This window comes from Xenopus tropicalis, chromosome 2, assembly GCF_000004195.4.
Source record: "Xenopus tropicalis strain Nigerian chromosome 2, UCB_Xtro_10.0, whole genome shotgun sequence".
NCBI lineage: Eukaryota > Metazoa > Chordata > Amphibia > Anura > Pipidae > Xenopus > Xenopus tropicalis.
Window position 1 is genome coordinate 156,322,876 of NC_030678.2, and position 22,375 is coordinate 156,345,250.

The 22,375-nt window shown below is 42.4% G+C and overlaps 1 protein-coding gene across 6 annotated transcripts in view; it reads right to left on the reverse strand.

Annotated features, from left to right (window-relative positions):
- The window catches only part of nup58 (nucleoporin 58kDa), a 38,574-nt gene that overhangs the window by 14,709 nt on the left and 1,490 nt on the right, over nt 1–22,375 (reverse strand). For 3 of the 6 annotated variants that reach the window (XM_031896026.1, XM_031896024.1, XM_031896022.1), the window contains exons 2-12: nt 13,569–13,708; nt 12,453–12,602; nt 11,365–11,523; nt 9,924–10,178; nt 9,801–9,825; nt 8,772–8,837; nt 8,158–8,332; nt 7,808–7,887; nt 6,457–6,575; nt 5,613–5,695; nt 4,840–5,041 (exon numbers count right to left, since the gene is read on the reverse strand). In XM_031896026.1, the coding sequence (XP_031751886.1) occupies nt 4,840–5,041; nt 5,613–5,695; nt 6,457–6,575; nt 7,808–7,887; nt 8,158–8,332; nt 8,772–8,837; nt 9,801–9,825; nt 9,924–10,178; nt 11,365–11,523; nt 12,453–12,602; nt 13,569–13,708 (1,454 nt within the window). 6 annotated transcript variants of the gene reach the window in all.

The following is a 22,375-nucleotide window of genomic DNA, read 5'->3' on the forward strand; positions in this document are numbered from 1 at the left end:
CCAGCCAAGGAACTGATTACATGGAGGTACAGGTATAAGTTGTTTGTGTATTGGGCTTTCAAATCTGCACAGAGCAAGTGTGTGGGGTAGGGCAAACAGGTTAATCAGACTGCTTTAAATAGCTAAGGGAATGGGCTGAAGGTGGAAGTTTCCTATTAAAGTGCGAAGACACATGAGGCGATTATTCGCTCAACTAATCCGGGAAGCGTAAACCACGTGTGATTAGTTGCAGTGACTTATACGATAACCTATGAAGGCAAATTTGCAGCTACAGACTTTTTAAAAAGTTGCAGCTGCTAATCGCCCCATGTTGCCCTTAGTTCACAGAAACGCAAGGTGCGAGACAGTATACAGTTACAGAAATATCTATAGAAATGCAGCCATGTTGTGTTTGCAAATTTAGGTAATAAGTAAGGCTCCTCCAGCCTATAACTCTTCAGGTACTGCTGAACTCTTGCAATTTAATTTTGTCCCCTCTCTGCCACCCCCCAGCCTCACTTACTGTAGAATCACTAACTCAGTTGCCCTCCCCGGTTTGTCTGTAGTTGGTATCAGGGTACGGAGGGGGCTTTCGGTTGCCATACACAGGCAACTCTAATTCACACTAATTTGTCATCTTATCTGCCTAAGTATGGCGAACCCTAACGGGCCTACTAGACCAATATCTGGCCGAAAATTGGTCAGTTGTCCATCTGGCAGGTTTGAGTTTACCGTCGAATCAGGGACCGCACTGGCTCATTTATGTGGCCCTCTCTCCAACAGCTCTTATCCACAACCTTGTAATCTGATCCATTGGTGGGCATATCAGGGAGAAGATCCAACCTTAGGGCAAAGATCTGCTTGTTGCGACCTTTAAAGGTCAGTTTAAAGGTCCCCATACACGGGCCGATTCTAGCTGCCGATATCAGTGCCTTAGACTGATTCGGCAGCTAATTGGCCTGCCCGACCGATATCTGCCCTGAAATCGGCCAGATATCGATCGGGCAGGTTAAAAAATCTAGTCAGATCGGGGACCGCGTGAACGAGCCGATGCGGACCGACTTTGCCTATACCCGTCGTTAGAATAGCCTGGATTCTCCCGATATCGCCCACCTGTAGGTGGGGGATATCGGGAGAAGATCCGATCACTTGGCGACATCGCCATGGGCACCTTAAGTCTCCATAAAGTGAGGACAAATGTTAAGAGTGGCCTTGCCTATGGGGACTTGAGGCAGTCACTCAAACTTGCCACATATGGTATCCATAAGATTGTCCCCCAGCCCTCCATATTATAATTCATCTATGGCCAAACTGCATAGGTTTTCAATATTACGCAATCTATTCCATCTTAGCAGGAATAAAATTGCTGCAGCCTTGTTGCAGATCCAATCCTGCAAATTGGGACAACTGCAATCCCAGAACACTAAGAGCGACTTTGAGCTAGAAAAACCATTTGCCAGCAGATTTAAATCATGGCATTATGCACCATGTGATAAACCCCCATCACTGCACTGTATATACAGGTATGTGATCGGTTATTCAGAAAGCTCCAAATTACAGAAAAACCATCTCCCATATGCTCTATTAGAAACAAATATTTCTAATTTTTAAAAATGGTTTCCCTTTTCTCTGTATTAATAAAACAGTACCTGTACTTGATCCCAACTAAGATATAATTACCCCTTATTGGGGGCAGAACAATCCTATTGGGTTTATTTCATGGTTAAATTATTCCCTTTTCTCTCTAATAATAAAACAGTACCTGTACTTGATCCCAACTAAGATATAATTACCCCTTATTGGGGGCAGAACAATCCTATTGGGTTTATTTCATGGTTAAATTATTCCCTTTTCTCTCTAATAATAAAACAGTACCTTGTACTGAAGGGTAACTAAGATATAATTAATTCTTATTGGAGCAAAACAATCCCACTGGGTTTTATTTTTAGTAGACTTAGGGTGTGGAGATCCAAATTACAGAAAGATTCTGGATAACAGGTCCCATACCTGTATTTGGCATAGTACATTTATCACAGTAATATGACTGATCTCACAAGTAAAATCAAAGCAAACTGCAAATGCTTCACCCCCCTTGCAAATAAACTGCTGCTAAAAAGAATAGAAACAAAACACAAAGCCAAATTATATAAAGCAAATGGTAGTTTTCTTTTTTTTCTGTAGTGCCAGTTTAGAAAAATCATTTTTAGAATCCACATAATAAATAATGTAATTAGCCGGCTGCCACAAAACTCAAAAAAATATGTAAGGCAGCCATGATAAAAACTAGGTAAACATTGGTCTCTCAGTTTAAGATACATCATGTAAACAATCATTTTGCTCTAACCTATGGCATCAGAGAAAGTATGCAGCATCATTTAGCATTCCAAAAACCAAATCGGTTTTTAACACACACATCAAGTATACATAATTATGTAACAACACTAATGTCCATAGTAAAACCATGTTTATATACTACCCTTCATACGGTCAAGCGAGCTCGCCTTAAAACAGCAACTCTGCGTGTTTCCATAGTGATTGAATTTGAACGAGAATCATTTCAATAGTGATCTGCATTCATTTCAATTTCACAAACGTCCCACATTAAAAGCTTATGGCACAATTGGCATTTGGTGGAAGTTACCTTTTCTGGAAAAGTAGCAATAGAATTATCACTTTTTTTTTGGACAACTGGAACTGGCTCAGGCACACTTGCACAACGTTTGCCTTTAATACTTAAAAGAGGACCTGTCACCCAGGCATAAAAAGCTGTATAATAAAAGCCCTGTTCACATTAAACATTAAATCCAATTTTTTTTTTATTAACACATCCATACCCATTATAAAAGCATTTAAAAATTCCAGCAGTCAATCATATATTGACTGCCCGGCCACTATGCCTTAGGCATAGAGGCAGGGCTGACAATTACTTTTACTTTCCGTTCAGCACTCACTTTCTCCCTAACCTCTTCCCATCTAATTGTGTAGCCAGTGCATGGGCATTTGTATCAGGTTCACCATTCTGGCACATACACAAGATTTTGGCGTGATGCAAAGCTTTCCTTACTAACAAAATGGCGCCTGCCTGCTTGCTGCTATTGTGTAATTACAAGACTGAGGGAAACAAGATTAAAATAATTTATATAATGTACTGTATATACTCGAGTATAAGCCTAGTTTTTCAGCACCCAAAATGCGCTGAAAAAGTGACCCTCGGCTTATCCTCGAGACGGGTGCCATGGGTCCCTCCAGACTAGCACCCTCTGTCCTTTGTGTGCAAATTAGGCCACCCGCAACCAGACCCTCCAGTGCCCCGGCCCGCTCCCATATTCATCTTCATCTACCATCCTCACCTGTCCCATTCTGCACTAGACATTGCACTTTATATTCTTTATAAACTATATATATATATATATATATATATATATATATATATATATATATATATATATATATATATATATAGTTTTGAAGCTTGGTTGCTGATTGCGCTAAGGGGGTAGTACATTTAAGGTATCATTGTTGATACCATATTATTTTTGTTCACCCTCTTCTCCACTAGAGCTAGTTTACTGTTTTTCTTTGAAATAAATATTTAAAAACATATACCCCACTGATGCCTCAATTAATGTCATTGAGGCATCAATTAATGGTATTTATTTTGATTATTGCATTTCCCACACTATTTTGCTTGACTAACCCAACAGGAAAGAATTTGGAATTATTTCTTAGGGTGACAGGTGCCCTTAAAAACCATTTCTATATTATCCCCCATGCTTGCATGGGTTTACTCCAGGTATTATGTGTCATCACTGCAAAACACTCCGGAATATATCGGCTCTATAGAAAGGATAATAACTGGCGAAATTTAAGGCAACAGTTGTTACAGTGTATGCTTGCTGTACCAGTGGGTATTCCAATTATCCACAATGGAAAGTGACTATATACAATTTTCAGTGTTTTGTGTTTGTTACTTTCCCAGGATCAGATTCTCATAAGATATGCACAAATTATGACTTATGACACATAGCTTCATGTTGCCTGATACCACTGAACCCAGAAGCCAATGGGACGCTGAATGATGTTCTGTCTTATACAACTTCATTGGCACATAAATATAACACTTTTCTAAAACTCCCTTGGGAGTGTTAAACAAGTTTTATCCAGAAGAAGCTTTGTTTTTTCTAATAATACAGAGCTATGGGATCAATTATCCGGAAACTTATTATCCAGAAAGCTCCGAATGATGTCAAATCCATCCCCATAGACTGCATTTTAATATTTAATAATTTTAATTTTTTTTCTTTTTTAAATTGTCCTTTTCTCTGTAATAATAAAACAGTACCTTGTACTTGATCCCAACTAAAATATAATTAATACTTATTGGGGGCACACCAATCCTATTGGGTTCATTTAATGTTTACATGCTTTTTGGTGATCCAAATTATGGAAATATCCCTTATCTGGAAAACACCAGGTCCTGAGCATTTTAGATTACAGGTGCCACACCTGTATAGATTTGCAACAGTGATTTGATATAATCTCCAACCTATACCATAAAACCTTCAAAGTGCTATTGTTTTAAATATTAAAAAATAAAATGGAAACAAGCAGGTGCAATTGCTGCTTTAAGTAGAGATGAGGCAATACTATTAAAAAATGATATTGTAGTCACACATGTATCTACTTCTGAGTTATTATTGCTCAAATATAACCCCGCATATTCTAAAAGCTTTATGTAGTTAAAAAAAATAAAAATAAAATAACGAATGTTTTGTCAGCATAAGACGACCCAGTGTAAAAGTTGACAGGAGTTTACTGAGGTCAGAACAGAAGAGATCTATAACTTGAATGCATTCAGACCTGTGGTAGGCTGCTGCTGTTGCGTTAATGTTGCAGCCATGGCAACGGCAGCGGCGTTTGGTATGTTGCTGAAAGGGGTGGGTCCGGTGGTAACACGCGGTGCACTCTGCCACTTCTTCGCTTCTGCTCGCCTCGCCTCAAAGACATCTGCTGAGTCGCCCAAATATGCTTTCCGGTAGCCAAGGTACTGTTCTTTGAGCATCTGAAGGAAAGCCATTTTAGTTTGCACTGCTAAAGGCACATAATGGAAAGCAACTGGAAAGGTGGACACCATTTATAAGATCCCCTTATCTGTAAAGTCATTTCCTACAAAGTAGAAACATTGACCCTTCATACAGGCATTATTATATGTAAGTATGTTCAGATATTCAGGAGCTACATATATCTTCTGGTGCTTATATATGATTTTATATCAAAGAGACAATGCCAGCAGACCACTCAGATTTAGCTTGGAATTTTAAAAAAAATATATACATGAAAACAATAACCAAAAATTACAAAACTCAAGTCGGACCAATATGTACAATTGTGAAGGGGTGGAAGTTCTAATTATTTAACAGCTTTGCTCATTTGAAAGTGTTGGATTTAGCACTCAAGTTCTGGCTTTTATACTACGATTTAACCAGTGAAGTCAAAACAGACATTGAAATTACAAGCACTGCATTTTAGAATACTTCTTATATCCAGGTAAGTTTATGAACGTATTCAGTACATATTCTAGTTGGTATCCAATAGCGTCTCAGAACACAAGAAAAATTATCCTTATCGCTTACCTTAACATTTTCATTTACTGCCTGGAGCTGGGCAGCTAAGGCCACAAATGTTTGGTAAAGCTTCTGCATTGCCAATGACAAATCTAGCATGAAAAACACAGTACTGATTAGGAATGGCTGTGTGTGGTTGGTAATACATTACAAACACATATAAACATGAACAACATAAAATGCAACAGGTAAGAACATAAAAGAATACAAACTCGCCAGTACCTAGATTGTCTACAATGCCTTCTCCCTATAAAGTGGACTATCTTGTTGTATTCTAGTTCTAGATCATTTTAGTACTAGGTTCTATTCCAGTCAGATCGAAAACACAAAGCAGCCTAACACTTTAAAACACAGTCAGCAAACCAATAGGACGCCAGGCACACAAATGGCTATACTGTTGGATTTTGAGGATACAGGCTAAGGAACAGTCGACTATTTTTTTTTTTTTAGTATCAAAGTAGTCAGCCAGATCAGCAGGAGACAGGGGCCAGGCCTAGGTAACTGTTCTAAATTATATTACATTAAAAATTCTAAAAATGCTGCATATTATTAATTGATGTATATCGCAATTTTGCAAGCAGCTGTTCAGCGCAAATCGCATTTGAGAAAAGCACCCAGCACCCTCTTGCAATATGTTTTATACTCTTTGACCAAGAAAATGAATTGAAATGGATCTGCCTCCAATGAGTTTAAAAAGCATGACAGTTCTCCACAGTGAGTTCTTCCATTCCTGTGTGCGTCTGGAAAAAGACATTCACTTTTGTCTCTTATAAACAACACTGACATACAGGAATACAAGTTTGTAAATGCACAGATAAATAAAACAGTAACTTATGGGACTAAATCTGGTTACCTTGGGGAGACAAATGTGAACTATTTGACTGTGTTGCTAGATGATTCTCCAGTTCCTCAATTTGCTGTCTGTATTGCTGTAACTGGACCTCAAACTGTTGCACCAGTGTGTGAAAATAACTACCAAAAAAAAAATAAAAAATTAACAAAATGGTACATGCGCCACTAAAATCATTAGCTAAAACAAAGGGGAGAAGCTGTATGATGTCAGTAAAGCTGATCATGAACCAAAAGATCTGCTCGCTTGGTTGGCCAAATCCAACTGCTTGGCCTTAGGGCCAACAACTGGATCATAATAGGGGCCATTGTAAGATGGTTGGTATTTTCTGATAGATATTTTAACTGTATTTTCTCATACATATGCGATTTAACTAACAATTTGGTCTTCCTGTGTATCACCAGCTTAAGTAAGGTCATGGAACCACTGCACACAGATGAAGGAAAAGCTAAACCATTTACTGTTTGGAAAAAGAACCCTTCAAATGATGCAATCAGTGCTCTAAAGCAAATGTTAGGACTCATCTATATAGATTCATTGTCCTTTAGCGGACAATTGCAACCAGAAAAATCAGAATAAATTGCCTTAGCTAGGCAGATGGTAATTTAAAGTAAACATTCGTAACATAGCTAGAAATGAGAATTCAATTTTATACCTGGGAGGGTATAGTGGACAATGATATTAAGGTAAGCTTTGTGTCATCACCCCAAAATGAACACATTCGTGCTACACAATTATAGGAATTGATCAGGGTCGGACTGGGCCGGCGGGACAGCGAAGGGCCAGACCCGTCCCCCGGCCAACCGTTGCTCCCGACGCGTTAAACTTATGCGTGCTCAGGGGAGGACGTCAGGTGGAGGACCCTGCGGGGGTAAGAGAGGCTCAGCAGGGGGCAAGGGAGGCTCAGCAGGGCCCCTGGGATGGCAGCCCCGGTGGGCCCTGCACCCCCCAGTCCAACCCTGGAAGCGATAGAGTGGAAGTTGATAAGTGCAATGACATCTAGGAAATGTTTAAAGTTTAAGTAATTGCCCATCCTGACCTGTATGCCTGAGGCATAGAGGTGGGGCAGGCAATACATGATTGACATCTTAGATTTTTAAATACTATTATAACAGGCATGGATGTTTTAACAAAAACAATTTGAGTTTTATTTTTAATTGGAAAGGACTTATTATACATCTCTTTATTGTCTGGGTGACAGGACCCTTTTAAAACCTCAACCTTGATGCCAAGGGTTTCCAAACCTGGTGCAAACTTTGCATTTTTATTAGATTACAGGACATGTTTTTCTTTTATGTGGCTTTAAGAAAACCTCAGGTGGCACGATCCCAAATAATTGTTCAAATAAACTTACTCGGCTGGAGCAGTATTTTCATGCTGAAGTCCAGGAGGTGTTTTCTGTGTCCTTAAAGCTATTTCAGCATTCTTAAGTTCCTAAAATAAATATAGAAAACGAAAAAAAAACAAAAAACTAGAAAATATAAAACAATATGATAAAACACTTAGCAGGGTCTGTACTGTCTAGCAGTTAGAGCAGACATACTGACCTGTATACAATTCCAACCATTCTTATACCCAATGCATTACATTATTCAGTTTTATAAAATATTTGTGAGCAAGATGTTTTTTAGACTGAATATCTGACCCAGTATTTTTACTGCATTATAGAAATTTACTCTGAGCCACTGCTATCATTAAGAGTACCTGAGCTGTTTCAATTTTCAGCTTGTCAATAGCCAAGGAATTCCTTTGGAGGCCGCTGGATGCAACAGATAAAAGCTGTCTTAATGCCTTAATGTCTTCCTGTACTTTCAGCATTGCTTTGGAGGACATTCGGCTGATCTCTTCCTGGACTTGTTTCTGCTCCTTCACAAATTTCCTGTGAACCGAGAAAACAAATGTCACCAAACAAGGAATCAGTTTCCAGAGCAAAACTTTGAGAAATCAGGAACATTCAATTTTTGAAAACACTAATTAAAAAGAAAAAAAAATTAGGAACCCTGGGGGCATAAGTGCTCTGTAAGTGAGCAATAAGGGACACTTGCTTGTGCTCCAGGATATCCACCCCCCATGGATAGTGAATAATCCCTTTAGACATTAACAAAAAAACAGAATATGAACGGTTACCCACTGTGTGACTGTTTTTTTTGTTTCATGTAATAACCAACACATTGTTAATATGTTATACATGAGCCAAAAAACAATGCACTTACAAAGGAATGCATCTACGGAGAGCCATTCCATGTGGCTCTTATCTTTTGCCAGCACCTATGAATGCACCACTGATGGATTTATCAAAGTTTTCCGCCCATACTTACTGGAAATTTTCTACATCTTGACATAACAACTGAGGTAGATTGTCATCTTTAAATGCTTTGCTATCCCTGTGAAGAAAATGAGGCAATGAAAACACATAGTGTAGATTAGCTTATAAATGCACAAAGTATCAATGCTTCTGGTTTCACCTTGGTGGGGTCTAAATTTAGTAATTAATATTATATAGAAATTCTTCCAGCACCGGTGGCTTTGGGATAGAAGCACAGAACAAACAGTAATTTTATTATATGAGATATATATATATATATATATATATTATATATATACACACACACACACACACACACACACACACACACACACACACACACAGTGTAGTATTTTTGTCTTTATAAAAACCCCTCCGTGAAACGTGCTCAAATAATCGTGTTCAGTGCAAAAGAGGGAGCTTACATAAACTTTTTATAAACCAAATACATCCCTTGTTTCTTAACAGAAAAAATTAAGGAGTGCAGCAGCGATCTTGTGGAACTAAAACTCCAAAATGGATTGGAACTTTCTAAATAAAAACAATGCAAAATTCTGTACATCTCTGAAAATAATCAAGTTACTCTGTCTCTCTTCATTCCCTTTTTATGCAGAAGTCTGGGTCATATTTTGATTTTGGCAGGTAGGTTTAATACATCTTTTATTATTTTGGCAGGTAGGTTTAATACACTCCCTTTCCTATCAGATGTGTTAGAGCTAACAAACAAAATAATTGACTTTGGCCTTTCAATCAAAACTGACTCCACCTACTGCATGAAGAGTGAATGAATAGAAACATATGATGAGATTGAGAGAGTGAAGGATGCACCCAATCAAAGCATTTTTTTTTTTGTAGGATTTTGTGGAATTCAAGTGCCTGGCTGGCTGAACCGAATCTGAACCATTATAATCATGTGACTGATCTTGCTGAAATTGCTGGTTTTTCCCCACTGGGATCTTAATAATTTGCACATGCAAATTGGGAATAAGGCTCAGTTAGGACAATGGCTAAAACCTTTACAGTGCGGTCAGAAAACACTTACTCTGGCCTGGTTCCGGCTTTGTCACCTGAAAAAAATAAATAAAAATCAGCTTGTTTTTCAATGAAAATGGACTGTGGTGTATACAAGGAATATGAAACATCAACACTCAAAAAGGCTACTTACTTTTTTTGTCAGAAGAGCTGCCGAAATCTAGACCTCCAAGCCCTTCATTTGCTGTAACCTGTGAGACAGGAGCTACAACTCCTAAATTTAATCCAAGGCCCAGCGTGTTCTGGCCCAGCGTGTTCTGGCCCAGCGTGTTCTGGCCCAGCGTGTTCTGGCCCAGCGTGTTCTGGCCCAGCGTGTTCTGGCCCAGCGTGTTTTGGCCCAGCGTGTTCTGGCCCAGCGTGTTCTGGCCCAGCGTGTTCTGGCCCAGCGCTAGAATTAAAGGACAAATATTTCATTTAGGATTTACATCCATATAACAAATTTATGGTATCAAGCTACAGTAATTATATCACACAAAATTCTTACAACTTTTCTGAAAGTGAAAAACCAAAGTTAATGGCACCATGATTCCCAAGAGAAGAATAGGTAACATTTAGACACGGGTTGGCTTTTAGTGAGCATGCTTCTGTTCAGCAATCAGCACCACTAAACAGGCTGGGAGACCCACTGCACAGTTTTGTATTTGGCAGACAGGTAGGTGAGAACAGGGCACTTTTTGGGAGTGTGCTTAATGTGTTTAGGATGGGGGCAGGAGTCCTAGAGGTTAAAAATCCACAGGTGCTGTAAACCTTCAAAGGAAAAACAAAGTTTAGTGTGAAACTTGTGTGCCAATTTATGTTCCTGCATAAAGTATGCCCCCCTAAGATTAGTGATTCTGGGGAGATACACTGGAAGGTTGAATTTGAGAGACAATTGCTTTTTTTTCAACTCAAGTGAACTATTTAACTATGGATTAAGACTTCTGCTCCTGATTTTTGTCCATTTCTCGCTGAGGTGATGTTACACATTCTGGCCGCTTAGCACTCTGGTTTGTGCATTAGGAACCACAAACTTTAGATGTCTTGCACTGCAAACCTAGATAACTGGGTGTACACTAAACCAGTAATTACACTACATAATATAAAAAAGGCTTTATCGCCTTAAATATTTTGATGCCTTTGTAGCTTGCATGTCATTGTGCTAAGGTGGTAACTGCAAATTGTTATTCAGTACTTACATATTATTGGCATTAAAAAACATCTCTGATCATTTTTAGCCTGCGCTAAAGTTAAAAGAATATATTATACAAAAACTGCTATCCAGAAAGTCCTGTAATATGGAAATTCCATTTCCCTTACTGTCCTTTTAAAACATACAATTCTTCACTTCCTGGTACATGGCATCACGCTGTGCCTAATATTAGCAGAGCAGAATTAATGCACATTATTTATTCTACTTTGATGGTAGCCTTAAAGCATGACATTCCAAAGGGACAGATCCATCATACAGAAAAGCCAAACATTTAGGATAACAAAGGCAGCACACCATAAGCCCTCAAATTTTGACTAAATTAAAAAATGTAAGTAATTAAAACCCTGTGCATGATCACGCATACATAAAAGCAAATAAATTATACCTGTTACTGAAGGATTTGGGTTTTGAAAGAGTGATCCACCAAGCGATCCGCCGAGTGTTCCACCGAGCCCGGTCAGCGTTCCACCAAGAGACAAGCCAGTGGAAACAGCCGTAGTTGTGGCAGGCGTACTACCCAAGTTTAAAGTAAATGGAGAAGAGCCTAAAATGAAATATAAACAATGTAATATACAGTCTGCAGCAGGCACATTTCTCAGCAATGCACTTAAATTGAAAGGTATATAAGGGTTTAATTTTTTTCTGTTATTTTGCTTATTTTTTACTGGCCATTTAGGTTCTCCCACTTAAGTGCTAAGCTGCTATCTAATTGCAATGAAGATTCCTTTAGCTGAGTAGTCAAAACTACTTCTACTAATGAATAAGCAAATAAGCAATAGAACCTGTGCAGGGAAAGCTACATTGTTATGTTCAACTGTACATCTACAGGTAAATAATGTGAAAGTAAACCCTACCATAATATAGATTCTACTTTCCCTTAAAATGATAACAGTTTGCCAGACCCCTGTAAAAATGACCATCCCCACTTGCAATGAACAGTCAATGTATTATCTGCCATTAAATGGCTACAAAATGCCAAATGTTATTGTTGAACTTAATTAAGGGACATACCTAATAATATTAGTGGACGGTTTCTTCTAATATAATTGTTATTTCATTTCCATCTATTTGAACTAGTTATGTTACCAGCAAAATCTTTGACTGCTAGGACACAACCTTTAGACTAATGGCACAAAAAACATTTCTCTACCAGCTCAGATTTGCCCTAAATGGCCCCAGATGTACCATACTCACTGGTATGGAAACACTTCTATAGCTGAATGTAAATATGTTATTGTAAGTAAATGGGTTATTTTAAGAGCCAATATATATAATGGCTCTTAAAATAACCTATTTACTTATATATTTGAAAGTAGTTATGTATCAAAGCAGACAACTATTCAAGCCAGAATATGTGATGAATGTTGTGCCTAAATTAAGCAAATTACACAGCTTAATATAAGTGATCTGATAAACATTTGGTTCTGGTAAGTATTTGTAATTACAAGACATGCATATCAAGTCTTTGTGTACCTGCAGCTTGAGTAGATGTGAGAGCAGAAGACAAGGAAAGGCCCCCAGAAGAGGCAGTGGTTGCTGGCAGTGAAAATGGTGTGGCAGATCCTGCTGGTTTATTGAAACCAATGCTAAATCCTGTGGAAGCCGTTGTAGTTGTAGCAGTGGCTGTAAGGAGGTAAATAGAAGCACTTTCAAAAGGTAACATGGAATAGACACTGCTAACCACAATGGTGTATTCTATAAGCTATAACTATACTTGCATCTATACAAACTATAAAAAATGAATCAACTTCAAGTTTGACAGGCAATCAGCCAATGAAATGCACAGCCTGCAAAATATTCTTATATAGTCTATATTCTTAGCTACTAATTAGGGATGCACCGAATCCACTATTTTCGGATGCACCCGAAACCTGAATCCTTCTAAAGTAATTTGGCCAAATTTGCATATGCAAATTAGGATACAGAAGGGTTAAATAGAACTGTGCATGCAAAATTGCCAACTTCCGTGTTCATGTGACAAAGTCACGCGATTCGTTTCACCCAGGAGCGTGGTTTTGCTCAAATGCTGTTGAAAAAAGCCAAATCTCAAAACGAGTCCTGGGTTCGGTGCGCCCCTACTTCTAATACTGCAGATCTAGCGATACAGTTAGACAAACATCAGCTCCAACCCCTTTAAACCCCACTTGGGGCTAATATAGAGGAAGGTGAACCTGTAAAGCATATGGCCATATTGACATCACACAAAAAAATCTTTAAACTGTCAGTGGCACTTATAACCTTACTATACAGTAGTACTGTTTTTGGCATACAAAGCAGCTAATGTATTTATCAAAGTTATTTCTCCTTAAGTGTGGGGTGCACAGGTCATGTTTGCAACACAGCAATACAGCGCCTCTTCCATAGTACAGCACCACTGTTCATTACCACACACACCGTTTGGTTACAATGCAGAGATACCTCTAACCGTCATTAATGAAAAATAAAAACATAAAGCAATGCAGCTAAATCTACTGGATATGTAAGTAAATACGAAATTAAAATTTAATGCAAGATACCATTTGAAATGTACCTAGTGCTGGGTTATGCTTTTTGCTCGAAATCCTTTGGAAGCATATAAGAAAAAGGTACCTGTATTTGCTCCACCCAGTGTAAATCCAGTGGCAGGTTTTGCTCCAAAGAGCCCTCCCCCAAGGCCTGTTGTAGCTGTTTGAGTTGTAGGGGTTGCACCAAATGCACCAAAGCCAAGTCCCCCAGCGGTGCCAGTGTTACTGTAAAAAGAGAAAGTAAATAGCAAGGTTAAATGGAATACTGTCAAACCACCTATTTTCATTTCTATGCAGGCTTCAACTGTGCTGTGATCTTTGTGTTACATAAATAACGCAGTTATTACTTTCGATTTCCTACGTGTAATCTCTTTGTATGGCAGTGCAAGCCATTTAAAGAATACTTTGATTTTACTGTTTGTCACAAGGCAATAAATAAAGACAAACACAGGACTTATGTGGCATTTCCACTATCATAGTTTTTACTTAGGTCAATACAACAACTTAAAGGACATGTAAACCCCACACACAAAAATGGAATCTGTGAACAGCCTCTTTGAAATTTTTCAATAGCTGCCACACTGGTTGTCCAGAGGTTAATAGTAAGGCTGCAACATCAGCCCCCTCCCTCGGGAATTTGCTTTGATTTCTTGCTTGCCAGATATGCTCAGTTGTTCTAAGACACGCCATCCAGTCTAGCAGCCAGTAAAGAGATGGCACTGCTGGTTCCCATAGAAACTCAGCTCTAGCTGCCTGCTTCAATTTTTTTTCTCCTAACTTTCTCTCCTGAGCTCAGCTCAAACAAAGCAGAACATTTACCAGACAGTTGTGCCTGTGTGAGCCTGTATTCTTGATGAAATGTATGCTGAATAAGGGTCTGTGTGTGTATGATGTTTGCAGATTTAAATGTATCTGATTATGTATCAGAGGAAAAATGGCCACTGGGTGAAAGCTGCTATTTGCTTTAGGAAAACGTGATGGTGCTGGCAAACCCCTGACTGATTATCATCAGTTACCTCAAACCCTGGCCAGTGCTGCTCTTTGCTAAAACACCAGCCTACAGTACTATAGTTAGGAGTGCAGCGCCACCATATTGCTTCTGGTCTCACTGATCCTCACTGGTGCTCTGGGCTGCATGCATGTAAAACTGATCATAAACTTTTGCTTTCAGTTTCAAAAGCCTGGTCTGCTCTACTGCGTGAGTGCACCACCCAAGCCAGCAGCGAGGATCACTACTGCACATGCACAAGTGTCAGTCAGATTTCAACTACACTGCTCACTTAGATGGATTTATTAAACCTTTAGCTTCAGACAAGGGTAAAATGTAAAACATAGTGCTGTCATCAGGTTTGACACTTTCCCAGAAACTATGTATCAATGGGAGCATTCGTACTTGGTACTGATCTGTAGTCATTTCCAATTGGAACTGTATTTCTATTAAACTCAATAAATAAGTAAAAGGGCAGAAAAGAGCTTAAAAGTGTCACCAGTGAACACAGCCAGCTTCAAACTGAAACTGGCACCAAGAGGTCCCTACCACAATTGCCTTTTTTTTTTTTTAAACACAATAAGCAGGACTATATATTCCGCCTATTAGAAAGATCTAATGGGAAATTATTTTCTCTGAACTTAGAGATAAAAATCTCTGTATAAAAAAACCATAAGATGCTGCCTGCTTTATCCTTGAGGAACAGCTTATTATAGAAAGGGTTTATTTGCCTGTTTAAAGAAGATCTAACCCAAAATAAATTTTAATTGATGCAAACTTACTCAAGGTACTTATCTGAACACTTTTTTTTTTTTTTTGTATTTCAACACATCTTTATTGAATAACATACAATATAGTTACAGCATTATTGTCGTAATAATTAGAGCATATGTTTACAATCAAATGTATCTGAACACTTTTGTAATTTACATGAATTTTCTATTTTTAGTAGTTTCTGAGATATTTGCAGTTGTAGTCTGCTAATGACAGCTCAACACAAAGTCAGCAACCCAAGGTTTAACCGATTTCAGAAAGTGTATAGATAGTCCGTGACACTCTGGTCCGACAAAAAGAGCTGTTGAGCCAAAAGCCTGCCTAGCAGTATAAAACTGCTAATAACTCAGAACCCATTTAAAACAGAAATATAAATGTAGACTGCATGTGTTTAAAGTGCCACTCTGATCTGATCTGTAAAGCATTTTCTGTATATTAACAGTTTGACTACCGTTAATTACGTGTTCTAGGCACATTTTTGGAAGATAAACTGGTTCATAAGTGAGGATAGCAGCCTGGATGAGTTGAAAATATTGGAATATTTGCCTACGTATTCCACAATTGCTTCTGCTTAAATTTGAAATATGGGGAATTTTAGGCCTGAGTGACCCCTTTAATGTCCTGTCAGTAACGTCACCAAAGAAAATGTGCATTACTTGTAAATCAGGCAATACAGAGTGGGCTATGCCAAGCCAGGAGGCACCCCCCCCCATACAGAGTGGGCTATGCCAAGCCAGGAGGCACCCCCCATAAAGGGTGGGCTATGCCAAGCCAGGAGGCACCCCCCATACAGGGTGGGCTATGCCAAGCCAGGAGGCACCCCCCCAATACAGTGGGCTATGCCAAGCCAGGAGGCACCTCCCCATACAGAGTGGGCTATGCCAAGCCAGGAGGCACCCCCCCCCATACAGAGTGGGCTATCCCAAGCCAGGAGGCACCCCCCCCCATACAGGGTGGGCTATGCCAAGCCAGGAGGCACCCCCCCCATACAGAGTGGGCTAACCCAAGCCAGGAGGCACCCCCCCCCATACAGAGTGGGCTATCCCAAGCCAGGAGGCACCCCCCCCCCCATACAGGGTGGGCTATGCCAAGCCAGGAGGCACAGAGTGGGCTATGCCAAGCCAGGAGGCACCCCCCCCCATACAGAGTGGGCTATCCCAAGCCAGGAGGCACCCCCCCCCATACAGGGTGGGCTATGCCAAGCCAGGAGGCACAGAGTGGGCTATGCCAAGCCAGGAGGCACCCCCCCCCCATACAGAGTGGACTATCCCAAGCCAGGAGGCACCCCCCCCATACAGAGTGGGCTATCCCAAGCCAGGAGGCACCCCCCCCATACAGAGTGGGCTATACCAAGCCAGGAGGCACCCCCCCACCCCCCATACAAAGTGGGCTATGCCAAGCCAGGAGGCACGCCCCATACAGAGTGGGCTATGCCAAGCCAGGAGGCACCCCCCCATACAGAGTGGGCTATCCCAAGCCAGGAGGCACCCCCCCCCCCATACAGGGTGGGCTATGCCAAGCCAGGAGGCACAGAGTGGGCTATGCCAAGCCAGGAGGCACCCCCCATACAGAGTGGGCTATGCCAAGCCAGGAGGCACCCCCCCCCCATACAGAGTGGGCTATGCCAAGCCAGGAGGCACCCCCCCATACAGAGTGGGCTATGCCAAGCCAGGAGGCACCCCCCCATACAGAGTGGGCTATGCCAAGCCAGGAGGCACCCCCTCATACAGAATGGGCTATGCCAAGCCAGGAGGCACCCCCCCCCATACAGAGTGGGCTATGCCAAGCCAGGAGGCACCCCCCCATACAGAGTGGGCTATGCCAAGCCAGGAGGCACCCCCTCATACAGAATGGGCTATGCCAAGCCAGGAGGCACCCCCCCCCCATACAGAGTGGGCTATGCCAAGCCAGGAGGCACCCCCTCATACAGAATGGGCTATGCCAAGCCAGGAGGCACCCCCCCCCATACAGGGTGGGCTATGCCAAGCCAGGAGGCACAGAGTGGGCTATACCAAGCCAGGAGGCACCCCCCCCCATACAGAGTGGACTATCCCAAGCCAGGAGGCACCCCCCCCATACAGAGTGGGCTATCCCAAGCCAGGAGGCACCCCCCCCATACAGAGTGGGCTATGCCAAGCCAGGAGGCACCCCCCCACCCCCCCATACAAAGTGGGCTATGCCAAGCCAGGAGGCACGCCCCATACAGAGTGGGCTATGCCAAGCCTGGAGGCACCCCCCCATACAGAGTGGGCTATGCCAGGCCAGGAGGCACCCCCCCATACAGAGTGGGCTATGCCAAGCCAGGAGGCACCCCCCCCCATACAGAGTGGGCTATGCCAAGCCAGGAGGCACCCCCCCCCCCATACAGAGTGGGCTATGCCAAGCCAGGAGGCACCCCCCCCATACAGAGTGGGCTATGCCAAGCCAGGAGGCACCCCCCCCCCATACAGAGTGGGCTATGCCAAGCCAGGAGGCACCCCCCCCATACAGAGTGGGCTATGCCAAGCCAGGAGGCACCCCCCCCCATACAGAGTGGGCTATGCCAAGCCAGGAGGCACCCCCCCCCCATACAGAGTGGGCTATGCCAAGCCAGGAGGCACCCCCCATACAGAGTGGGCTATGCCAAGCCAGGAGGCACCCCCCCCCATACAGAGTGGGCTATCCCAAGCCAGGAGGCACCCCCCCATACAGAGTGGGCTATGCCAAGCCAGGAGGCACCCCCTCATACAGAATGGGCTATGCCAAGCCAGGAGGCACCCCCCCCCATACAGAGTGGGCTATGCCAAGCCAGGAGGCACCCCCCCCCCCATACAGAGTGGGCTATGCCAAGCCAGGAGGCACCCCCTCATACAGAATGGGCTATGCCAAGCCAGGAGGCACCCCCCCCCATACAGAGTGGGCTATGCCAAGCCAGGAGGCACCCCCCCCATACAGAGTGGGCTATGCCAAGCCAGGAGGCACTCCCTCATACAGAATGGGCTATGCCAAGCCAGGAGGCACCCCCCCATACAGAGTGGGCTATGCCAAGCCAGGAGGCACCCCCCCCCATACAGAGTGGGCTATGCCAAGCCAGGAGGCACCCCCCCCCATACAGAGTGGGCTATGCCAAGCCAGGAGGCACCCCCCCCCATACAGAGTGGGCTATGCCAAGCCAGGAGGCACCCCCCCCCATACAGAGTGGGCTATGCCAAGCCAGGAGGCACCCCCCCCCCATACAGAGTGGGCTATGCCAAGCCAGGAGGCACTCCCTCATACAGAATGGGCTATGCCAAGCCAGGAGGCACCCCCCCATACAGAGTGGGCTATGCCAAGCCAGGAGGCACCCCCCCATACAGAGTGGGCTATGCCAAGCCAGGAGGCACCCATAGCGATCACACAAGGTACCGCTCCAGCTTTGCGCTCTGTGGGTGGGCAAGCAGTGAATCTGTGCGCTAAACGTGGGTATTTCTCTCAGAAAGCCACCTAATAGTCAAACTCTATGGATCCCCGTATCCCACCTTGCTGCCGGGGTTCCACCAAAGGAAAAGGGGGCTGCGGCTCCGGCTGCTGGGTTTAGTGTAGTGGTGCTGGCCGGGGCGCCACCAAAACTGAATCCGGAGGCCATGTCCGTCCACTTCAGGGAATGGCGCCTTATTACCAAAGCACTTTCCTACCGCGCCGCTCCGGAGCTGCAGGGAGAGAGAGAGGGGGGGGGGGACAGGCCCTGGGTGATGACGTCAGGAGCTGTCTGAAATGCTTTCTACGGGTCCTGAGAGCAACCAAACTGCCGCAAATCGGATTCGTGCTAGGGAGCTGGGAACTCCAACCAAAACTGTTTTTTTTTTGTTTTGTCTTGTTTTTCATAAATAAAGTAAATGTCATTGTAAGCTACTTTGCAAGGTACAGTTGTTACACATGATTTCCAGAACTAAGAATTTAATGGTGGCTATCCGACACATTCTGCCTATGCCAATCAGCTAGTGCTAATGCAGTTAGCAGAATGGCAGCCATTGTTTGGTTGCTGTGGGTTAAGGAAAAGCATGCAGAGCTGACAGTCCCAAGTGGGCCACTTCAGGGCACTTCCCCTGTTAATTCCCTCAGAGGAGGTTATACAGTCAAACATAACTTTCATTAAACCCACACAACACTAAAACCTAACACCTACTCAAAGCAAATCATAAGGGTGATGCCCCTAAACAAACTCATACACAGTGTACTGGGAAGTACCTATAATGGCCAAGCTTTCTAATTGCATCATACATAACATCTGGCACTTATATTGTAGTATCACCCACTGTAGCCGGCAGCACATAATATCCTATTTGTATCTGAAAGTTACCCTCACATTTAGATTGCAAGCTCTACGGGACAGGGACCTCTATCCTCCATCCTCTTATCTCTTGGGAAAGCTGTGTGGAATTTTATAAGGCAACTGTTTGTTGTATTCAGTTATTATTCTGATGTTAAATACTGTGTACATGAGTAGCAATATATAAATATATATATAGTAGAAAGAGTGCCGCACACACAGGGACTTGATACAAAAGAAAAAGTGGTTTTATTGAAAAAATTCCAACGTTTCGAGCACAATCTGTGCTCTTCCTCAGGGACAAACCAGCTATATATATATATATACAGCCCAAAGTGGAAAAAAAGTGTGTTTATTGAAAAGAAGACTGACGTTTTGGCTAAAAATCTAGCGTTTTTCAAAGTGACAACATATTACAAAGGAAGCCAGATAAACCCTATGTGGCTTCCTTTGTATGTGAGTGCGGTTTCGTTTGGGCTGTGTATACTCCAATCCTTTCTGACTCTGCACCCAGGCATCATTGTATTTTTTTTTTACGCACATTTTTACACACATTGCCCAAATCCCACCACTCACTCCAAATCCCAAATTGTGTTGGGACCAGTAAAGGACACTTCACACTACAGTTCACCAGTCTGCCCTTCATGTTTCACTGCAGCAGCAGCATCTACAGGGGCATAAATAGCTTCACACACATCCACAATTTAGTTGGTTTTGATGAATCCACTGCAGCTGTAATTAGACTGGCATTTTGGTGTAAGTGATGTACTCTGGCTAAAAACATCTTTATTTTGCATCTGAAATTGCTCTTTGCGTGCTGCGCTAGAGATCGTTTGTATACAAAAAGTACCCAGAAGGGGCTTCTGCTATTACAGTCATCTACTAAGCACACAATGTGCCAACTGCACACTGATGGTATGAATACAAAACACATCTGGCTTTTGCTTTCTCTGTGTACAGATGTCAATTTGAGGTCATACTTTTGTCATAGTGTCATGTAAACGTACAAGGATCCAAACTTCAAGTATTGGTGTTTATTCACACTCATCTAAACCAAGACAAAGTCAGAACACAAAATAGTAATTTCACAAAAAAAAAAGGGAAAAAAAAGACAATCAGTCTACATCATGTCGTCTTTCTGGGTTCGGCCACAAAATTTCGTCCACATCGCATGCGATATCCTCCAGTCCAAGGCACCGGGGAAAATATCTCCTTGAATGCCGTATCCAGGCCTGACATGATGCCTGGTCAATATCTCCACATGCCTCCTCCATTGCCTGTAAAAGGGCTACCTGTTGATGAGGATGATGGTCATACACTTTCCAGCGCCAGGCAGAGAAGAACTCCTCGATGGGATTTAAGAATGGAGAGTATGGACGGAGGTTGAGTGCCATGAAGGATGGGTGGTCTGTAAACCAGTTGCGGACCAAAGCAGCCCTATGGAAACTAACATTGTCCCATATGATGACATATCGGGTATGCTCTGGTCTCTGAACAGTGCGCATGTCATGTAAGGTGTCCAGGAATGCAATAATGTGTGCAGTGTTGTATGGGCCTATGGTTGCATGATGGTGAACAACACCATTTTGGCTTATAGCTGCACACATGGTTATGTTACCACCACGTTGTCCTGGGACATTGATGATGGCATGGTGTCCAATAATGTTCCTGCCACGTCTCCTGGTTTTACTGAGGTTACAGTAAAAAAGTACAAAAAGTAGCTCATGTCCCATGGCATCTGCTTCTAGTTCCATCACTCTCTGGACAAGACACAACAAATGCAACACATCAGGCCCATGCACAGCACTACAGTATGCACTTCCAAATTCAGAACCAATGACACTATAGCTTACCTGCACATAGTCATATCGCAGTTGCTTTACACGTTCTGTGTTTCTCTCGAAAGGAACTCTGTAAATTTCCTTCATTCTTATTCTGTGGCGCGCAAGTACACGACTTAGTGCAGAAATGCTTGCACTGTGTATATTTTGAAAGATGGTGTCATTATCAATTATGCGCTGCTGTATTTCGCGCAGTCTTATTGCATTATTGGCAATCACCATGTTCACTATATGGGTCTCTTGCTCTCGAGTGAACATTCTTCCTCTGCCCCCAACATCTGGACGTCTAGCAATTCTGTAAAGTAACAATTTCAGTATTTTTGCATGTATGGTACTGTTGTGTTTCTCATTAGAGTATGGCAGTGCTACAAAGTTACTTACCGATTCTCATTTCGAAATGTCCTAATGATGCTTGCCACAGTGTAGCAGCTCAAATTAGGCTGAACCCGTTGGCCAGCTTCCCTCAGGGTCATCCCATGGTTGATGACATGGTCCACTAGTGTAACTCTGATGTCTTCAGTTATTCTATTTCTTACTCTTCTTACCCTTCCTCGACCTCTTCTTGCTCCTCCTTGTCCTCTTCCTCTAACTTCCTCTAACCCTCTCACTTCTTCACCTTCACGTCCTCTCCCTCGGCCTCCTCTGATTCTCACTCTTCTCACTCTTACTGCTCCTTCCATTGTACTCCACATAGACAGCTTACTTGTGGCTTATTTACAGTGCTTAGGCTGATTGCAAAGTGAACTAATTATCTAAAACAGTTTTCACATGTGAAAGTGTGCCAGACAGTTGGCAAAATAGTGTTAATGATAGCCATACATGTGTATAATTTTGCTAGGAGTGTGTTGGAAATTTGGTAATTGAGTGTAAGCAGTGAGTTGTGTTTAAAGTTCTGCAAAAAAGAGTGTTGTGCAGTGAATTGTGCCTACAGTTTTGCAAAGTGTGTGTTACAAAATTGCAAACTGAGTGCAAAGCAGTGTTTGTGCTTTTAGTTTTGCAAA